At 40.6% G+C, this 20,314-nt stretch overlaps 1 protein-coding gene across 4 annotated transcripts in view; it reads left to right on the top strand.

Annotated features, from left to right (window-relative positions):
- sorbs2a (sorbin and SH3 domain containing 2a) overlaps positions 1–20,314 on the top strand; it is a 52,602-nt gene that overhangs the window by 17,464 nt on the left and 14,824 nt on the right. For all 4 annotated transcript variants that reach the window (XM_085458911.1, XM_085458910.1, XM_085458908.1 and 1 more), the window contains exons 3-16: positions 336–391; positions 1,088–1,177; positions 2,385–2,411; positions 2,540–2,664; positions 4,287–4,703; positions 7,699–7,825; positions 8,189–8,364; positions 10,545–10,611; positions 11,364–11,414; positions 11,544–11,760; positions 11,901–12,015; positions 13,620–13,691; positions 18,370–18,426; positions 19,221–19,270. In XM_085458911.1, coding sequence (XP_085315037.1) covers positions 382–391; positions 1,088–1,177; positions 2,385–2,411; positions 2,540–2,664; positions 4,287–4,703; positions 7,699–7,825; positions 8,189–8,364; positions 10,545–10,611; positions 11,364–11,414; positions 11,544–11,760; positions 11,901–12,015; positions 13,620–13,691; positions 18,370–18,426; positions 19,221–19,270 — 1,601 coding nt within the window. In that variant the 5' untranslated portion in view covers positions 336–381. The remainder of the gene's footprint in view (positions 1–335; positions 392–1,087; positions 1,178–2,384; positions 2,412–2,539; positions 2,665–4,286; positions 4,704–7,698; positions 7,826–8,188; positions 8,365–10,544; positions 10,612–11,363; positions 11,415–11,543; positions 11,761–11,900; positions 12,016–13,619; positions 13,692–18,369; positions 18,427–19,220; positions 19,271–20,314) is intronic.

Here is a 20,314-nt window from a genome sequence, read left to right as displayed (position 1 = left end):
ATAGTTTTTTAGAAATCATTTATTGCTGTTTCTCAGTGAAAAATGATCTATTCCATGTTTACAAAATACTATCATGCACCCAGCCTGCCATCATTTCTCAGAATGGGGAAAAAAAGCCAAATTAGTGAGCACACTAAAAACTAATCACAGTCATATGCTTGGTTGCAGTAAAGCAGGTACCTCGCTACAGTTTTGTGTTTTAACACCGGAATCTCCAAAATCTGCTTTTGAGGTTTTACCCTCAAGAAGATCTATTTGAGGTCTTGGATTTGAAACTCTATTCAAACAGTTTAAATCTCTTTCTAAAATACTTTGTATTTTGTTTTGTTTTTTAGGAAAGTGTGTGCCCCTGCTGCCGATCAGTAAGAAGTGCTCTTCAATATGAATACAGGTACAGTATATATCCAAAAACAAGTACAGAGTGCAGCGTTTACAGGATCGTTGGGAAGTCCCCCATCCACCTGTCCGATCCATGTCTTGCTTTTGTTTGGAAAAGTTAAAATAATTTTGTCATGTGGGTTTATCAGCCATGACGGTGATGAGCATACATGAAACTTTTACTACAAAACAGTGTCTTATATAAGACTTCAGGTTATAAGTGTAAAATGTATTCATCTATGAGAAAAATGGGAGAAATATAACAAGAAAGAGCATGTTTTACATTTCTGCCTGTCGTCATGTCATGATCATAAAATCATTAGTTTGGGATTTTTTTTAATTTATTTTTTGGTAATAACCCAGTTCAGAATCACGTTGATTTAAAAACAACTAATGTCTCACTTTATCTCTTGTAAATATTTAGGTTAGTGGAAGCTAATGCAGTAAATCATATTGACTTTGATTTGTTCACTTTTGCAGTTCTCGTGTTTGCACAGCTTTTTCCTAATTTTCTATTGAGTGCCAGTAAAAATCAGCTACTTGAAATGCATGTGCTTTGCCTCCAAATCTGCCTTTGTTTGCAATATTGTTACTGTAATTATTATCTTTCCGGCTGAATGCATTTGTTTATGGCAGTATGCGCACAAGCATGTGCATGTATGCTTCAGCTTTTGCTTCTATGATCATCTGCCTGGCTGTGATTTCTCAGATAGCGGAGGATATGCTCGCAAATGTGTGGCCTTGTCACTCATGCTCTCTCCCATGAAGAGGGTCCAGAGCTCACCAAATCTAGCCACAGGTACTAACACTCACAAACATACAAATGAACATAACTATTTCCCAAAATAACCCAAATAAAAGGCCGCTGCAAGTGTTGGCTGAGCCAAACTATCGGTCAAGGACATGAGGTACATCTAAGTGGCTTGTTGTTGTTGAAAATCCTGTTATGGCTTGAACACATTTGAAATACTTTGAAATAGGCTGTGGCTGCCTCGGTATGCTTAAGCAATGTTTGGATTGTGGGATGCTATTTTTTCCTAATCAGTTCATTGTGTAATTCTTTCATTTCCTTTTGTTCATTTCCTTCTTTTGCTTCCTTCACTCATTCGTCATATTTGTATCTATGTGCTGTTATTCTTTTGCTTCTTCTTTGTAGAAGTGATATTATGTTCTCACATCCCACAATGTCTTCTCCCTGTCTATGTGTATATTACCTTAATGTTTTTAAAGGGTTTTTTTAATATATGTTTCTTTTTTTGGTTAGGCATTACACTGTTTCCTTGACCTAAGCTAAATTATCCTCAGATACTCTGTGTACAGAAAATGGCATCATTAATGAAATTACTGTTACACTAGATTCACCACAGAGTACTATTGTTTGTGAGTTCAGTGTTAAATTAGATTACAGTTATTTGATTGTATTTTTAGTCATAGGAAGCAAGTTCAGTCACTGAAGCAAATGCTGATATTTTTTTATGCCAGGAGTTTGAAATGCAGAAAAAAATCATTTTGGCATAGATTTTGATATTACAGTTTGATAACTGTCTCTATAGAGTCTCGATTTCTTTGATTTCCTTTTAGATAATTTCAAGTTCACTCAAAGACATTTTTAGGTTATCTCACATATTTTCCTAAAGCTCCAACTTGCCTTTCTTGAAGTGGCTCATAGTGGATTTTAACATTTGCTTTAGATGATGCTCCTGTTACAGCGTGAAGCGTGAAAATTGCTTCAAGAATGAGTTTTCTGTCTCTATCCTTTAAGCTGACGGGAAAGCAACCTCAAGAGGAAACCCACAGACACGTTGTAGCATGCAGGGGGGAAAATCATTAGCTGTTAAAAATGCAGTAGAAGCAGTTCTTGGTAATTAGGTGTGAATTGTATCTTGATGTTTAAGAGCTTTTTAAAAATGTTTGCACAGTAGGTGTATATTGGAGTTTGTTGCAGAGATGAGTGTAAGGAACACTCAGCCATGTTGCTTATTATTGCTGTGTCCTTTTTTCCCCAGGGAGTGATTCTCACTCATCGGACTTGGGTAAGTGCCTGATGCTTTTGGTGATTTCTGGTGGACAATCCTAACACTGCTGTAAAACATCCCACATGATCCCAGCAAACTTGGTCAGAAAACATTAGTAATGGTAAAATTACTAAATTTATCTTCAGATTCTTGGCGGTCACACAGCGCAACAGACGGCCTTAAAAACGGAGATGCTAGCAGCTCATCGCTTGCTGCCAAAGGCTTTCGCAGCGTCAGACCCAATCTGCAGGACAAAAAGTCCCCCTCACAGGTGAAACATCATTCACAGTACACTGACAGACACTCACGCATTTATTTCTGTTGTTGCTATTTAAAATTTAATTACAAGTGTAATTTCATGATGTGATGTGCTTCTGTTGGCTTTTGAGTGTCTGAGTGGGGAAAAAAGTTATTTTTAACGTCATTAGGAATTTGGATAATATACATATATTGTTGCTGTATTCTGAAACAAGTCTTTTAAACTTTCTGATCTCATGCTTTGTGCTGATGATTTTTTTTTTCTGTTTTGTTTTTCTTTTTTGCTGTTTGAACTTACATTGGTTGCCACTTTCTAATTGGCTAACAAGGATATCAGTCCATTGCCATTGCCACCCCCCAGAAAAGAGAGTTTTCACTTCTCGCCTGCAGGCACTAATCCTCAAAATTACAGTTCCCTTATTGGCCTGGCTAATGATTTGAGTCCTGGAATGCTAACAATCACTAAAAATGAGCAAGCAGTCTTGAAAGAGTCCTACACTGTAAGAAGCACATCATCCTACTCATACTCAGAAACCAGTGCAAACACAGTCCAGCAGCTGAATGAGTCCGTTGTCTCGAATGACACAAGCAATGCTAATACAAAAGAACGTAAGGTGTCTTCCCTTACACTAACTCCTGTCACCATCCCTGACCCTCCTGCACACCTCAATTCTTGTGTTGATCCCCAACATAAGACCCAAACCACAGGGTCCCCTCCACCCACTTCCTCACCTCCACAAAGAAGTCCCATCCTATCTCAACCCGTGACACAGACAGCTTCGATTTCTGTCCGCTTGGACAAAGAGAATAAAAAAAATCCTGCTTCATCTAAGACAAACTCCAAAGTGGAACTCGAGGTCTCAGATCAAATGGCAGCTCCAGCTCCATCCCAGGTGGAGATGACGAAGCCTCCTCCTGCAATTCCACCAAGGCCTTCTCCTGCAAAACTGTTGGTACATAACTGACTACAGACCGGTACAGCAGAGCAAAATACACAGTTGTGTTCATTTAAAGGTCACTTTAATCCAGACACTGGGTTTATGTCTTGGTGACATCAAGACTGATTAAAGGATAACACACCAACTGCATCATGTCACTTGGTTGCAGTAGGTCCCCAGAAATAACAGAAGTAGTCAAGCTACTATTACAGTGATGGCCCAAATTCTAAACTAGCTTCTTTTCTTATATGTTGAGTCTGACTGTGGCATTCTGTTAAAGCAGATATACCGTAGGGGTTTTAATGCATGTCTCCTACTTGTGTGTGTTGCCCTTTAGTTCATTCTTGTTCTTGATAATACCTTCCACTGAACCAAACAGTGATTCTACATTTGTGTGAACTTGTACTGCATTTTAACCAAGTGTATAATATGTTGTACACCACAGTTAATTACCATGTAATCTGGTGCTTTTTCTGTAAAGTGTGAATTAACAAAACATCTTCAGTTTCCAGCATTAATGCGTTCAGAAGAGGGTGCTGCAGCTTTATGACACAGTGTGGTTTCACAACAGTAATTCACCTGTTGTCACATGTTATTTTTACACATCCCTTTTGACGCCATGTCTAATAAATTATATCACTAAGCACTCTCCTCCTTTCCTCCTTTTCCAATGAATTACCTTTTATTCCAACCTCAGGGGCCTCCCTCGCCTGACCCCACAGCACGGCACTCCCCCTATCGCTACCACAGCTCAGAGTCACTTGACTACCTGTCAGGTCTAATGCCCAAGGCACTATCACCCACTCCGTATGTCCCAAGTGGAGCTGGTGGCACAGCTGGTGCGGCCAGCGGGCCAAGCCACGGCGCAGTCAGCAGTGTGAGCTGTGCCTCGCCCTCGGCTTCCCCCGTTACCGTGTCAGCTCTCAGCCACTACTCGACATCCACGGTCGGTCTGCTGGACGAGCTGCAGATCTGTAGCCTGGACTCGCCTGTCGCCTCACCCACGCCATCGCCCACTCTGAGCCATGTCTCTACCTACACGCCCACTGCTGGCCGTGATGATGTGCTAACAACCTCTGTGGCCTCCACTGCTGCAGCAGCCACTTTCACTAATGTAATTATCCAAGTCACATCTATAACATACATCATTACCAAGAACAGTTGGTTCCCACGCTCCCTCCACTCATTTTGATGGCTGAATCAGAACTCTACAAAGTGTGTGATCACTACCAATTTTTAACTTTCACTAACTGTTATCTACACCCTACCTGTCAGATACTGAAATTAAATCCAGCCCTCTTCGTTCCCTTATTATGTTACTGTCTGTACTCATTCAAACATGTCTATGCGTGTCTATATTTCTCCTTTTGTCGTTTTTGCCATCGTGTTTCTTAAGGCCAGTTCATATCAAAAATTCATGATGCAATGGAGTGATTTTTCTAAGGTGAAGGTGCAGTACTCTGCTGGAAGCCATTAGCTATGGGTTATTAGCATCTAAAAAGACTGAACTCCTGCTGTTTTTCTTCTTTCTTTCTTTTTAGCACTGCAGCATGTGTTTGGACTGTAATTATGTGACCATTCAGCTCATTATATTACACTGCAAATAGACATATTCTACTTTATTGTTTCTCTATGTTATACTAGGAGAACATACATGTGTATGCTGTGTTTGCAGTTATGCAAGTATGATATTGAAAGCAGTAGATTTCATTTTGGTAAACTTGTTTCTTAGTATTTTAATCTAATTTTTGCCTTTGGGGAGAGCATGCAGTGCTTTGTAAATGCATGTAACTACACTGCTAATCACTATGTGGATAACAAGTGTTTGCAAAAGTACTCTAAATACAGAATTCTTCAAACCTTTTTTTTCAATGAGATATACAATGTTACCATGAGAAGTTAATTAGTCATTTTTGTTGTTTCTTCCTGTTAAAAGGGAGTTTTTCCTTCCCACTGTTACAAAGTTTTTGGTCATAGGGGGGTTGTCTGATATTGGGGTTTTCTCTATTATTGTAGGGTCCCTACCTTACAGCATGAAACACATTGAGGCACATTGGCGCTTTATAAATAATACTTTATCTTTCTGCTTTATGACCACTATGACTAAAATATCATATTGGCCTTTCTTTATTCAGTTTATTAAAAAATCATATTCTAATAAGTAGCTTTAATTAGTATTCTCTGTGTAAGTAGATTAGGGTACTACAGGCAGGCAATCTCACTTGAACCTATGTATAAAAATAATTGTGTGTGTGTGTGTGTGTTTGTTTTTTACATAATTTTATACTATTCATATGACAACATAATAGCATTATATGCCAAGCACACTTAAAAAAGCAATTCATTTTTTAGTCAGTCTTTCTTTGGGTTATCTGAGTCGAAGATGATGGTGCTCTGGCTCTGTAGTACCTCCCTCTTGCTTCACCATGAATCTTTGGTGTGAACAGGCAAACTTTAAAACTGAAATGCAGTGCTGTGAAAAAGTATTCGCCCTTCATGAGTTCATAGATCTTTGCTTAGTTCTCACACGTTTCAGAAAATATAACTATGCCACCCACAGCAGCAAGTATAACTGTCAATGATCTGTGTCAGATCGCTATGAAGGAATCTTGAAGAATTATTTCAGTTTAGCAGCTTTGCGGGGTTTCCAGCATGAACAACCCGTATAAGGTCATGCCAGAAAGTCTCAATGAGATTAAAGTCCAGACTTTACCTTTTGGTTTGGTTTGGTTTGGTTTGTTGGTTGTCTTTTGTATCCAAGTCTTGGGGATCATCAAGATGTTTTCTGGTAAATGTGAGACAGTCGCTCTGTTCTTTTCGGTCAGCAGTGGTTTGCTCGTTGGAACTCTCCCATGGATGCCATTTTTTTTTCTCTTAGTAAATTAAATCATCATTTAAAAACTGCATTGCTTTTACATGGGTTATCTTTTTCTAATGTCAAAATTTGTTTTATGATCTGAATCATTTAAGAGGGAGAAATTTGGGGAATAACAAAACTATGAAATCAGGAAGGGGGTAAATGGTTTTCACAGCACTGTACAGACTTTTTATTCTTTTTCAGTTAATGTAACTTCTTCCTGTGGCATATTGAATGGGAAGAGCATCCCATTGTAAATATATCATGTCCACTATCTTGTTTATGTCAGATGTTTGTTAACTAAATAATGAGATGTGTGTGAATGTGAATGGGCTTACTGTCTCTGTTTTAGTCTTTTGTTTTTTTCTTTTTTCATGTATTTTATGTACACTGTGACGTGTTTCAGTGAGTGACCCTTCCCCCCACTAACTGTCTTTATGTTTTAGTCACTTCAGATTCACAACTTACTGTGAATCACGTTCACTGTATGTTCACATGTCCATCCACTCTTAATCAGAACTGGTTCTTTTACCCGCTCTGATTGGAACAATGTGATGACTAATGTTGGATGGTAAGACTTTGTAATAGCCATTGCTAATAAACCACAAATTGATTGTTAATTAATCTTTACTAAGCGGTTAATTTACTAGAAACAAACAATGATTTGTTTTAGTGTTAATGAAGTTATAACTTAGATTTAGTAGCTGTTACATTATGATGTCACCAACACAAGCAACATTTTATAAACTTCTGTTATGTGTTTATTGCAAAACTGCATTAGCATTTCGGTAATGATTAACCTGCCTGTTTTCACTCCCGGGGGATTAAATGCTGCTGTTTATTCAACTGTGCAGGTGTCTCACATGTATGCACAAGGTGTCCTTTAGCCTTGGTCTTATATTGGTTCCTTGAATATTTACCGAAAACACAATCTTTTCATAAACATATGCAGTATTTTGAGGGCCTGCACCAAACCAAACAACAAATGTAAACAGCAAGTGACAATAAAACTACACACCGACAGAGACGTCACTGTCCAGGTTGATTTTTAGTCCACTAGTATCCATCCTTAGCAATGGTTATCATGAAGTGTTATCTGGCGGCTAATCCTTTTGTTTCCACAATTTTTTAAAAATATATATATTATGTTAAGCCAATGTTATAGAGCTTTACAACTGTAACTAGTGTAGGTTTTGTCTGCTGTTGGTGATTTTCTTACACTCCCTGTTTCTGGGTTTTGGGTCGCTCCTAGGGCCAGGTTCTTTCTCACGCAATGAATGGAAGTACTAGCCATCCACATAGGCCGCTGTCTCCCCCGTCATATCCTCCACCTCCTGTCTCACTCCACACGGGGCTTCAGAGACAGAGCAGGAGTTCAGGTGAGTCACTGATCTGTGGTGATATATGACATGCCTAAAAAGATTGAAAGACATTAGACTTAAGACTACACAAGCACATGCAGAAAATAGAACCTAAGTTCAGTCAGATAATTGAACTGAAACCTCTCACAGAGGAACAAACGTTACATCATTGCTTACATCATTGTAAATGTAAAAGGATCTTTACAGTGTAACTGTAAACGTTAAGATGCCAAGTAAGGTGTATGTATCTATGTCTCAGGATTCATATATAATCTATATCTGTAGCAGTCTATCCATTACAAACATTTAACTGGAGCTTGTGGAGGACCTGTATTACTAACACGTCTGTCTCCTCTTTCTCTGCTTCCTTCTTGGATCCAGAGGGCAGTGAAACAGTCACCAGAGAGTCTGTGATGTCAGGGCACACCAGCATCAGCAGCACTGTGCCCATTGCCCGTTTCTCAGAAGAAGAAAAGAAGGTGTCGGTCGTTAAAGCCCCCCACTACGAAGGCATCGGCCCAGTTGATGAGTCAGGCATTCCTATCGCCATCCGCACGGTGAGAGAACTCGTACAGTAGACCTGCTCTCGTAGATGCTGTAGTAAAGCAGAGGAGTTTCTTTGAAGCCATTTTCTCCTGCCTCCTTGTGTGAACAGGTTTTTTTAAGCAAGGAATTACTTGAAGCTGTCAGCAGCTTTTGACCCCATGTTCAAAGACTCTCTCCCGCTCTCACTATCTCAGTTTCGCTTCCTTCTGTGTGCTAGTCATGAAGATGAGCTCAAACAAGGTCTTTGCTTTGGTACTACAAGGTCCTTGCTGATTACTTGTCAAGGAGCGTGTCCCTGTGTGTTATCTCTGTTAAGGCTTTCCGTGTATTAACACTTCACTCAGTTATTGGTTGGTTGAAGCAGCATTTAAAGGAATGCTCGCTGAGCTACAAAATGAGAGAAAGAGAAATGGGGAGAATAAGAGACGAGCAATAAACGAAAAGAGTTGAAAAGAGACGAAAGCAGGAGAGAAGAAAAACAGATGCTCCTTGTTTTAAGCGGGCAAACATTTTTGTGGCCACTCTGTTTGGTAACCGTGGAGAGTGAAGTGGTAATTGGCGCGTCTCTTGGCTGTGCCAGTGCTGCGTGCACAGTCACATGCTCTTTCTCTGTGGAGCCAAACTGCCTCCTCTCTGACCGGAATCCAGGCACATTGTTTAGTGCTACTGAATAAAGAGAGGATTAAGTCTCTCTGCCATTTGATGGGTCTTTTTTTAAGTGTCTGTTAGATCTATACTGTTTACACAAAGGCACACATACCAGGGTCTCTCCTTGATTCTCCAGCCACAGCAAGCAGAGCCCCCACTTTGTACCAACAAGGATTCGACACCTTTGTGGTTCAAAACTGAACCTGCTGAGGCAGCTTGACTCGAACATACGCACTGATAGTCATACCAAAACAAACTGACATAGTAGTCATTCAGGTAAGTGATAGTGTGTCATTTGTGGCTATTTAAACTATGCATTTAAATATTCTGACCTTACATAAACATCATGTTTTTTTAATTGCTCACTTTAAGATCTCAAAGTCATAGTTAGAAAGAAGGACCCCACAGCCCTACTAAGGGCTGCAGCAAGTGCCTGATTTTAGAATATTACAAAAGTAGTTGCCCATGCTACAGTATCGTTTGTCCTGTTCACACTTAATCACACTGAGAAAAGCATAAAAAAGGAGTGGTAAATACAGGCCATATGCTAATAACGGATCATTTTAGCCCATTGCTAAGTAATGATGTCATGTAATAATAATGTATCATGCATAATTTGAGTTTTGTGTATATCTGTTGAAGGTTATTCTCATGAAATTAAACCTATGAGATGATTTTATAAGGTGTTATAGGCACAAAATGCTAAAATTTAGTCATTTTAGCCATTTTGTTTGCTTGCAAAAATGACAATATAATAGTTGATATAACCAAAAAATGTCCTAAAGGTCTCTGAGGAATATGCAGACACAAACAGAGGTTCCACATATTATCCACATATTTAAACACTATCACTGCCAAATATTCTAAAAATCTGTTTTTTCACAGCTCTTGTGTTTCTTTTCATATGAATATTCAGTGTAAGTTCTTGGTGAGACTTGTATGGTTACTGAATATTATCAAAATTTCTGTCTAAAAGCTGTCTAAACAAAAGACTATCTTAACCTTTTAACAAATGTCAAGTGAAAAACAGTTATACAAGTTACAAACACACTATATGTGAAAAGCAGCCATACAGAGCAGGAGTTGTGTGAATAAAGCAACTTTAGCCAGTGGTCAGACACTAGCCTGATATTTGATGTAGGGATGCACCAACTAAACGTTGGCCCGGGTTTCATAATTAGTGCTTACTTAATTTAACGGGTTTGTTTGTTTAATCAACAGAAAACGACAACACACAAGTGGCCATGACAGAATAACCTTATTGGCAAATACAAATATTTCTCTCGGATAAGACGCAGTCTTGGTTTTATTCTTTATATTAGTTATAGTTATATTAGTATTAGTCTGTTTATATTAGTTAAATTATTTATATTAGTTATATTATCCCTGTGTGAAGTATAAATGCTTCAACAGGCTTACTGTGTTTTTTCAGCTCTAGAATGTCCAATAACATGTTGTGAGTCCGTTTATAGTTTCTAAATTCAGCCTTCACATTTGTGTTACATTTAACGGCACATAACTCTGGTTATTTCTTTGTCTGCAGACGGTGGATAGGCCCAAAGACTGGTACAAAACTATGTTCAAACAGATTCACAAAGTTCACAAAGCAGGTAAGGCCTCTGCTGTAGCGTGCTGAAATGATGTGCAACGACTAGATTATTAGACATTTCATGCAGAATTGGTCATGTATGCATGCTGTTTGTATGCGTGTGCATATTTTGTGTGTGTGTGTGTGTGTTTGCATGCCAGTTCTCATTAAACCAAAAGACCCAGATGATCCCAGAGCCAGAGCTCGTTAGATTGCGAGCAACAGCCTGGAGAGGAGGAGGAATGGAGAGAAACCTCTAATAGACACAGAGCCATCCTGGGAAATCTGCTCTAATTTTGTGGGCTTTACAGAATCACAGAATCAGTACAAGGCTTGTTTGTTCTAAACTGCTCAGCCTTCTGCTACAAGAGCACACACAAAAAACTCATGCACTCTCAGATACACAGACTATTTCACGGGTGTGTGCGCTGAGAACTCATCCAAAGGCTCATTATGGTCTTGATGCATTTTATTTTTTTGATTTTACTGGAAGCACAGGCAGTAGTATGCTTTCCCCATCCTGCAACCTTGATTCGTTTTAGTCAGAATTTCAGTCATCTTTCATCTTTAAAGTTCAGAAAGAGTTCTGGGAAAGTGGATCATGTTGCTTTGGTGCTTTTAATATACTTGTAGCTGAAAAGAAAATCACTTGTGTAACTGTTCATTTCCAGGCTGGTTAAAAGTGCTATCTTTGAGGACAAACTTGTACCCTGTGTACAACAAAGTGTGCTTACACGTGTTCCCAATCAACTGTTTTGTACATTTCCTCTACAGATGACGACTATTCCGACACATACAATGCTTCATATGCTCTCGTAAACAATGGTGAGACCTGCTCCTGTGTAACACAAGTTGTATTTCCTAAAAATCAATAACTTCTTCCCAACCTTCCTTTCTGGCTTACTGGCCTCATTGCTTCTGCCTCCACTCTCTCCTCCATCCTGTCCTTGCCAGATAACTACAGCCTGTCATCCAGCACCACCATGGCCCACCCTGCCCCTCGGACACATACGTACAGGCCTCTGTCCAAGAGCCCCTCGGATAACAATGAAGGGCATCTTGGACCTCGGGAGCTTTCACCATCCCCTGTACCCCCACCACCTCCACCCATGCCATCCCTTCTCCAACTGAGGGCGAGAGACAGTGATCGCGAGAGGGACTTGACAGACGCGTAAGTGCGAACTTTCTCAATATTAACTAATATTGATGATATATTGATATGCTGTAATATTTTTAATAATCTTTATTTTAATGTCAGTTATCTCAAGCGTTTTTTTCTGAAAAAGCATGTGTTTGTTTCTCTCACACCAGCAATGAATGGGGTCCTCCAGACCGAAAAGTGGACACGCGAAAGTACCGCGCAGAGCCCAAGAGTATTTTTGAGTACGAGCCTGGGAAGTCCTCTATCTTGGAGCATGAAAGACCAGTGAGTAATTATTATTATTATTATTTTAAATACTGAAATTCCCACCCCTCTTAAAATATGCAGAGAAATGCCTCCCTGTTTATCTTCACCCTGGCATCGTGTGAGAACATCAAGTGATTTCCTCACAGTGTTTCTTGGTATCGTTTGGTAGAAGATTAAATAATTCAGTCACTGCTCAGGCTGTTTTTAGAGTGAAAAAATAGTCACAAGCAAGAGCGCCTTTTTTTTTTTTTTTTTTTTTTTTGAAACTTGCTAGTCTGGTAGACAGACATTAGTATGTCATTATATTGTTGGCTTTCACATGGCTCTTCTTCTGTCAGAGACAATGTGGGCGTTAAAAGCTTCCAGTGCTTACATCCGCTAGCGACAGTACTCAGTGTTAATGTTTGTGTGGGGTGAAGGACAAAGCAGATAGCAGGAAAAAAATGCAAAAACTGACTGTGTTGACAGGCGGGACTGAAAAAAATAGTATTTGAGATTAGGACGGAATAATGAATAATGTGTTATAAATGAGTTGTGTTTGCAAAAAAAAATGGCTGTTTCGCAGATGTTTTATGTGATGACTGCTGAGAGTGCTTCCAGGGCAATAATGCATGAGTCACTTCCTGATAGACAGAGGTAATAAAGGAGAAAGCTGTAGAAGGACCCACGCTGTCTAATGTGCTGCTCGGTATAATTTTTTTTCTCCATTAACCAAAGTAAAAAAGTGTCACCCCTAAAACAACCTGTATGTTGATGACGCACTCGTTTGGGTAATTATGGCCTTTAAGAGGCAAAAAATGTTTTTCTGTTACTCTTGTTCTTTAGATGTGTGTGTGCAAGTGTCCCTAATGCATTTGTGTGATTGGCAGTCTCTGCTCCAGGCTTCTGTTTTGTTTTTTTTTCCAGGGTGACTCATCCATCTGAAAGCTGAATTTCCTTTTAAGCCAGAGATGTAGCACTACAACACCTACAAAACATCTCCTGGCAGTTTTTCATTTGGCATGAAAACTCAATTTTATGTGGGATTGGGGTTAGAAAGAGCAGACAGCGTGGTAAAACACACAATGCCATCTCTACAGTTCAAGTAACAGTAAATGGAAACAAATCAAACAAGCTGACCTTTTATTAAAATGTGTCTTAAAAGGCATCAAGACATACAAGAAAACTAAGGCAACTAAAACATTAATATGGACATCATTTTAAAACGTGAAAAACATCTAAATGTTGTCTTTTTTCATTCACAAACATTCACTTCTGAGTGGTTCATGGTGCTGTTTGTGTTTGATGTTTATAGACTGTATAAATGCATACAGCAGCACAAAAGCGTAGTCAGTTACAGTTATTATTTACATGTTTAGCCTGAGCCCTTTTTGGATTGTGGCAGTTTGTTGCTCACTGTACTGTAGGAGTGAAACTTGAGCTGTAAATGGGCTCTGCTGCAACACTTTTGTTTCCATGGGCAAGCCTTCATCCTGGTTCATCCTGTGCCCATCTCCCTTTGCCACCTGTGCCCATTCCTAACCACGAGGACCATGTCTCTCTTTGTGTGTGACTTCTTTCCACACTTCCTTTCTCCTGTCTTTCTTCTACTTCCTCTCTCTGTCACTGTCATGCTTTCCCAGACCTATGATGACATAGATTTAGAGAACGAGCCTTGGTATAAGTTCTTTTCCGAGCTGGAGTTTGGGCGGCCGGTAAGTCAGGGCCTAGCTACTCCTTTAAACACAACTCTGTCATAGGCATACACCCACTATCTCCACTCCACCCGGGACTTTTTTTTTATGTCTGTGCTATTAGACTGGGTGGGGCTAGTTGTTTGGGCATGTGATACTTGTTTGGTGCTTGTTTGGTGCCCCCTTCCTTACCCCCAAAACACCTTTGTGACAAACTGCGGTTTATCTCTCTGCTGCTGGGTTTTTGGTTCTTTGACTAGCAGGCACTAAAATGCTCACACGTGAACCTCGACACTTTTGTTTCAGTTGGTTCATTTCTGCATCTTGTTCAAAAATAAGCAGGAAATGGTTTAAAGGCAGTGGCCTCCAAACGTTTGAGATAACTTGAGGTCATGAACAGTCAAAACATTAATAAAAAAGATGCAGTAGCAGAGATTCGACTGATATTTACTTTTTGCTCTAAACTCTTTCTTAAATAATTTGTGTAATTTTGTTCAGTATCTATCATACAGTTCTTTGCGAAAGTCTTTAGCCACTTCTAAATTCTTCATATTTAGCATCTAAGAAGCCAGACTTTCTTGTAATTTCTTTAGTTCTCTGGGCTTTCTGAAGTTTTTCTTTGGACATTAGCTGCTTTTTCAATCTGCTTTTTCATTCCAGTCATTCTGCCTCACCATTTTCAGAAGAATGTGTTTTTGTTAGCTAAGCCTCACAACGCTGACCTATGAATCATTCAAGCATGAAACAGGCTCCTAAGTCAAGGAATGAATCAGTGTTGTCTCTACACATACAGTGGGGCAAAAAAGTATTTAGTCAGCCACCGATTGTGCAAGTTCCCCCACTTAAAATGATGACAGAGGTCAGTAATTTGCACCAGAGGTACACTTCAACTGTGAGAGACAGAATGTGAAAAAAAAATCCATGAATTCACATGGTAGGATTTGTAAAGAATTTATTCGTAAATTAGGGTGGAAAATAAGTATTTGGTCACCTCAAACAAGGAAAATCTCTGGCTCTCACAGACCTGTAACGTCTTCTGTAAGAAGCTTTTCTGTCCCCCACTCGTTACCTGTATGAATGGCACCTGTTTGAACTCATCATCTGTATAAAAGACACCTGTCCACAGCCTCAAACAGTCAGACTCCAAACTCCGCCATGGCCAAGACCAAAGAGATGATGAGATGAGATGAGATAGCCTTTATTTGTCAGTTGCAGGTCTTTTGCCCACAACCGAGATGACAGACCTTGCCGACCATACATACAATACAAACATCACATTGGGGAGACAGGTCAGGCCAGGTAGCGAGGAAAAAAAACATTGAAATGTACAACACAAAAGGATAATACAGGAATGCACAGGTATCAACTCACAATAACACAATAAACACAGACAAGCAACATGGGAAAGAGTTCCAGTGTGTACATCTGATCTGGGACCGCTACAATCTTTCGACTGCGCCTCCAGCTGACCCGATGTCCACATCATGGGGGAGGTAAGCGTTGGAGGTGGCGTTGGAGCCGGGGTAGGGAGGGTGTTGCGTCAGTGAGTGCTTATCAGTATCAGTATATGTATGTGTGTGCGTGTCCATAGTTCAGCTGAGACAGTGTCCTTCGCCCTGCCAGAGCTTTCGAAGGACACCAGGAAAAGTATTGTAGACCTGCACCAGACTGGGAAGAGTGAATCTACAATAGGCAAGCAGCTTGGTGTGAAAAAATCAACTGTGGGAGCAATCATCAGAAAATGGAAGACATACAAGACCACTGATAATCTCCCTCGATCTGGGGCTCCACGCAAGATCTCATCCCGTGGGGTCAAAATGATCATGAGAACGGTGAGCAAAGATCCCAGAACCACACGGGGGGACCTGGTGAATGACCTGCAGAGAGCTGGGACCAAAGTAACAAAGGTCACCATCAGTAACACACTACAACGGCAGGGAATCACATCCCGCAGTGCCAGACGTGTTCCGCTGCTGAAGCCAGTGCATGTCCAGGCCCGTCTGAAGTTTGCCAGAGAGCACATGGATGATACAGCAGAGGATTGGGAGAATGTCATGTGGTCAGATGAAACCAAAGTAGAACTTTTTGGTATAAACTCAACTCGGCGTGTTTGGAGGAAGAAGAATACTGAGTTGCATCCCAAGAACACCATACCTACTGTGAAGCATGGGGGTGGAAACATCATGCTATGGGGCTGTTTTTCTGCCAAGGGGACAGGACGACTGATCCGTGTTAAGGACAGAATGAATGGGGCCATGTATCGTGAGATTTTGAGCCAAAACCTCCTTCCATCAGTGAGAACTTTGAAGATGAAACGAGGCTAGGTCTTCCAACATGACAATGATCCAAAACACACCGCCCGGGCAACAAAGGAGTGGCTCCGTAAGAAGCATTTGAAAGTCCTGGAGTGGCCTAGCCAGTCTCCAGACCTCAACCCCATAGAAAATCTGTGGCGGGAGTTGAAAGTCCGTGTTGCTCGGCGACAGCCCCAAAACATCACTGCTCTCGAGAAGATCTGCATGGAGGAATGGGCCAAAATACCAGCTACTGTGTGTGCAAACCTGGTAAAGACCTATAGTAAACGTTTGACCTCTGTTATTGCCAACAAAGGTTATGTTACAAAGTATTGAGTCGTATTTTTGTTATTGACCAAATACTTATTTTCCACCCTGATTTACGAATAAATTCTTTACAAATCCTACCATGTGGATTCATGGATTATTTTTTTTTCACATTCTGTCTCTCACAGTTGAAGTGTACCTCTGGTGCAAATTACTGACCTCTGTCATCATTTTAGGTGGGGGAACTTGCACAATCGGTGGCTGACTAAATACTTTTTTGCCCCACTGTATGACAACTTGGCAAAGAAGCAGTTTTAAATATTACCTTTAGGCACTTTGTTACTAGCAGCCTGTCACAAAAAACACATAATTTGTTCCCATTTCTTTAGCTAAATCCATGAAAATAGTTGACAGGCATAACATACTATTGTTGTAAAACTTGGTGTGCAGTGTGAGTTTTAAAAATTTCTAGGAAACTGGACAAGTTGGGGACAAAATAAGAAATGACCTAAGAAGGCATAAAAAAATGGTTACAGCTAAAAGTCATGTCCTCGAGAAGTAGGAAAAAATCAGTAAAGACCTGACAAGACCTGAGAGATGCAGCTAATCCTTCAGCTGATTGGCAGCAGGCTTTATAATCATGTATCTGAATTTGAAACTTTTTGTTCACAAATTGTAATCAGTATGTACAGAGGAGGTCTAGAGAGAGGTACAACAGTGTCTGCAGCCATCTATAAAACACAGTGGAGGCACTGTCATGGTTTGGGGCATTTCAGCCTGTGGTATTGGGAGAAAGCGTCTGGTGGCTTAATTTTTCAGCATGATAATGACCTCAAAAGCAATGCCAATGCTGTAAAGCATACCTAGGAAGTAAAACACTATCAGTTATGTATTGGCCTTCCCAGAGCCGGGACATTAATATTAATGAAGCCTTGTGGTATCATCTTGACAGAGAACAAAACAAAAGGCAGAAACACTGAAAAAAGAGCTGCAGCCTGGAGAACTATTGCTGAAGTCTACTTAAAGAAATGACAAGAAAGCTGCCTGAGAGAGTTCAGACTGTGGTGAAGAACATAAAGAATAAGAATGGCTCAAGACTTTTGCGTAGTACTGTACATGCCAGTATTTATTTGTCAATCTGCCTTTACATACCCTGTTTATTCATTTGATCCTTGCAGTACTATGAGGGAACTCTCTGCATACTTTGAAGCTAAATGCTTTAGTGCCCTCTGATGGATGTAAGTGGTAATAATGTCATAGTGACTTGAAACAGAGATCGCCTCCAGTCATAAATGTGGGATCAAATTACCCACAACCTGTCTGATTTACAAAGTGTCACATGGACATGCCTCTGTCCATGCCAGCGCATGACATCAGGTGTTGACTTGCTGGGCTTATTCGAAATGTTCAGGTGAAAATTTCACATTCAGATCTAGCATGACTTTCTGTCTTCTCACAGTCATGTTTAGCTGTTTTGTGAGATTTCTACCTGCAATGTTTTCACTGTTTCACATCATTCAATAAGCCCTTAGAGTGTAGACATTTTATCTGACTGATACGGCCACGGTCAGAACCACACACTGTGTTCAGTTTTCGATTGAGGCGATAAGTCACGGCATTTGATTGTGCAAGTCCTTGCACTCTCAAAGAAACACAATGTCGCAGCTTGTGCTTCACTTTGCTTTTTGCTTACAGCTTGTTCTTACACTCTGCATGTGTGTGTGGTAAATAGGCACAGTTGCGTGTGTTGGTGTGGTTTATAGACTGGTGTAGTAGGCCTGCGTTGTTTTAGCCTCGACAATCTGCAGTTTAAGGGAAAAAACTAATAAATAGAATACATTAGAAAGTGTATATCAAAGAACGTGTGTGATGAATAGATATATGTAGGTGTGTGTCAATGTGTTGGTGTAAGTGCACAAGTGTCTGATACAAGCAAATCACATGTGCTGTGGTTGTCTGTGGTTACTCAGATTCTCTAACAGGTGTCACTCTCTCCACATGTTTTTTTTTTTTTTTGTTTGTTTCCCCCCCATGATGTCACCACCGCTTCTCCTCCTTCACCTCCTCCATCTTCACCTTCTTATTCCTCCTCCTCTTCTCCTCCCCTTCCTGCTCACTGCTGCTGCTTGGGGCTCAAGCCTCCTAAAAAACGGCTGGATTATAATCCAGACATCTCCGCTCGCCAGCGCATTGAGGTAATCTCACATTCACAAGTGTTCCAGTAGTGTTAATTGTACCATTTCTAACCCGTTACAGCAATCAGGATCTCGACTGCTAAAAATGAATGTACTGTGAGTTTAAATTAAAATGCTAGCCATTTACTAAAATTTGAGTGGGTTGTTTTGTGAAGGCTGTTGAACATTTGAAGCTTTGAAGTGCTGGTTCACGTCATTCTTTTTTATCAGCCTTTGGTAACATTACAGTATGAGCTCAAAACTTTAGAAAACCAATAGATGCTTCAGACATAAGTGTCCACCCATCATTTTTCTCAATCCAATTCAGTCTAGTTCATGATCATGGGGGTTGGGGACTTGCACCTACCCAAGTCATCATAGGGTAATCACACATTTATCCCAGTATAAATGTGATTGCAATCGATGCTGTTGATTTCCCTACTTTTGTCATCAGCGTTGAACACTCTATACCACTAAGACCCATTCCAGCTGATCCATGCCAGTTTTTGCAGGGTAACATTTGCCCCCCTGAGCTGAACCTCCATAACACCCTTCAGTGCATCACCTTTTCCATCATCCTTCAGAGCAGCACGACAGAGACCAGAAATTTGTCTTCGGTATGTGTGCACCAGCAGGGCCTCTTCTTGGTCAGGTGTGCCATGTGGAACCAGCATCCATTGCGCCTTACGCTGGGGGAGTGTTTTGAGTGTGGCACAGCAACAACCGCATGCAGGCTGTGTATTGTAAGCTGCTCTGCCTCAAGTCTTTGTTCCTGCGGGGCTCACTTTTCTCTTTTGTTGTCTGCCCTATTCCAGACATCCCTCCACATCACTCCTGCTGACAAGGCTCCAGAGAGACCTGCAAGGTAACTGCTGCTTCTTTTATTTTCCTCTGCATCACCCTCATCCCCTCTTCCCCCTCCCCCATCCTTTCACCAGCAGCTGTCCGTGTTGTGATTCAGCTCAGTAGAAAAACTAAGGTCTTTCTCATATTGTCGCTCGCACAAACATCTCGTGCATGTGCAGTAAATGATGACTTGTGAAGTCTTAATTTTGCTTTTGTCACTGATGGTAGGGCGCTTTGCCTCGTTTTTTTTTTTTTCACGAGCTGAGCCAGAATAAATGAACCCAGCAAACCTATTGATGCTGCTCTTCACCTCCTGTCCTTCCCTCAACCCCCATTCCTCCCCTCATCCCACTCCCTTTCATCAATGGCCTGCTTATTCAGATGCATTATACTCTGTGAAGAGAGAGGGCAGAGCGGGGATGTGATGAATAGGCCGGGTCATTTATTTAACTGTCCTGAACAGAAAGCCCCCTTGGATTTTTAACATTTAAAACTCAAGTTACTTTATTCCCTTTGTTTTGTTTTTGGATTTAAGTATAATCTGGTACTTTGTATGATGATCTTAGATATACTAGAAATGTATTCAAGGTTTTCATATTGATCATAGTGATTTTAACATTCTCTCAATATATAAAACCTATAAAGTATTCTATGTAAAGTCAAAGGAGCTTGCAAAGAAAAGCGTCTGGACTTCTTTAAGTTGCTTGAAGACGTTTCACTACTCATCCGAGAAGCTTCTTCAGTGGCCTTCTTCGGGCCTTCTTCTTCTTAAAGTCAGCAAAGAGGCACAGAAAAGAAGACCAGACACCAGCGAGGGAGGATAAGAAGGACAGACGCAACAACATTGTCATCCCCTATGTAGCCGGTGTATCAGAAAAACTCAGGAGAGTTTTCTCCAAGCATGACACCCCGGTGCATTTCAGACCCAGTAACACGCTCAGACAAAAACTGGTTCACCCGAAAGACAAAACGCCAAAACACAGACTTAACAATGTGGTGTATGCTGTACAGTGCAGCGAGGAATGCTCAGACCTCTACATTGGAGAGACCAAACAGCCACTTC

Source organism: Copadichromis virginalis, linkage group LG6 (genome assembly GCF_057382275.1).
Source record: "Copadichromis virginalis isolate Kocher_CV1m ecotype Utaka linkage group LG6, C_Virginalis_male_GT1.1, whole genome shotgun sequence".
Taxonomy (NCBI): domain Eukaryota; kingdom Metazoa; phylum Chordata; class Actinopteri; order Cichliformes; family Cichlidae; genus Copadichromis; species Copadichromis virginalis.
The sequence above is the reverse complement of the archived record's forward strand: the minus strand, read 5'-3'. Positions and strand labels throughout refer to the sequence as shown.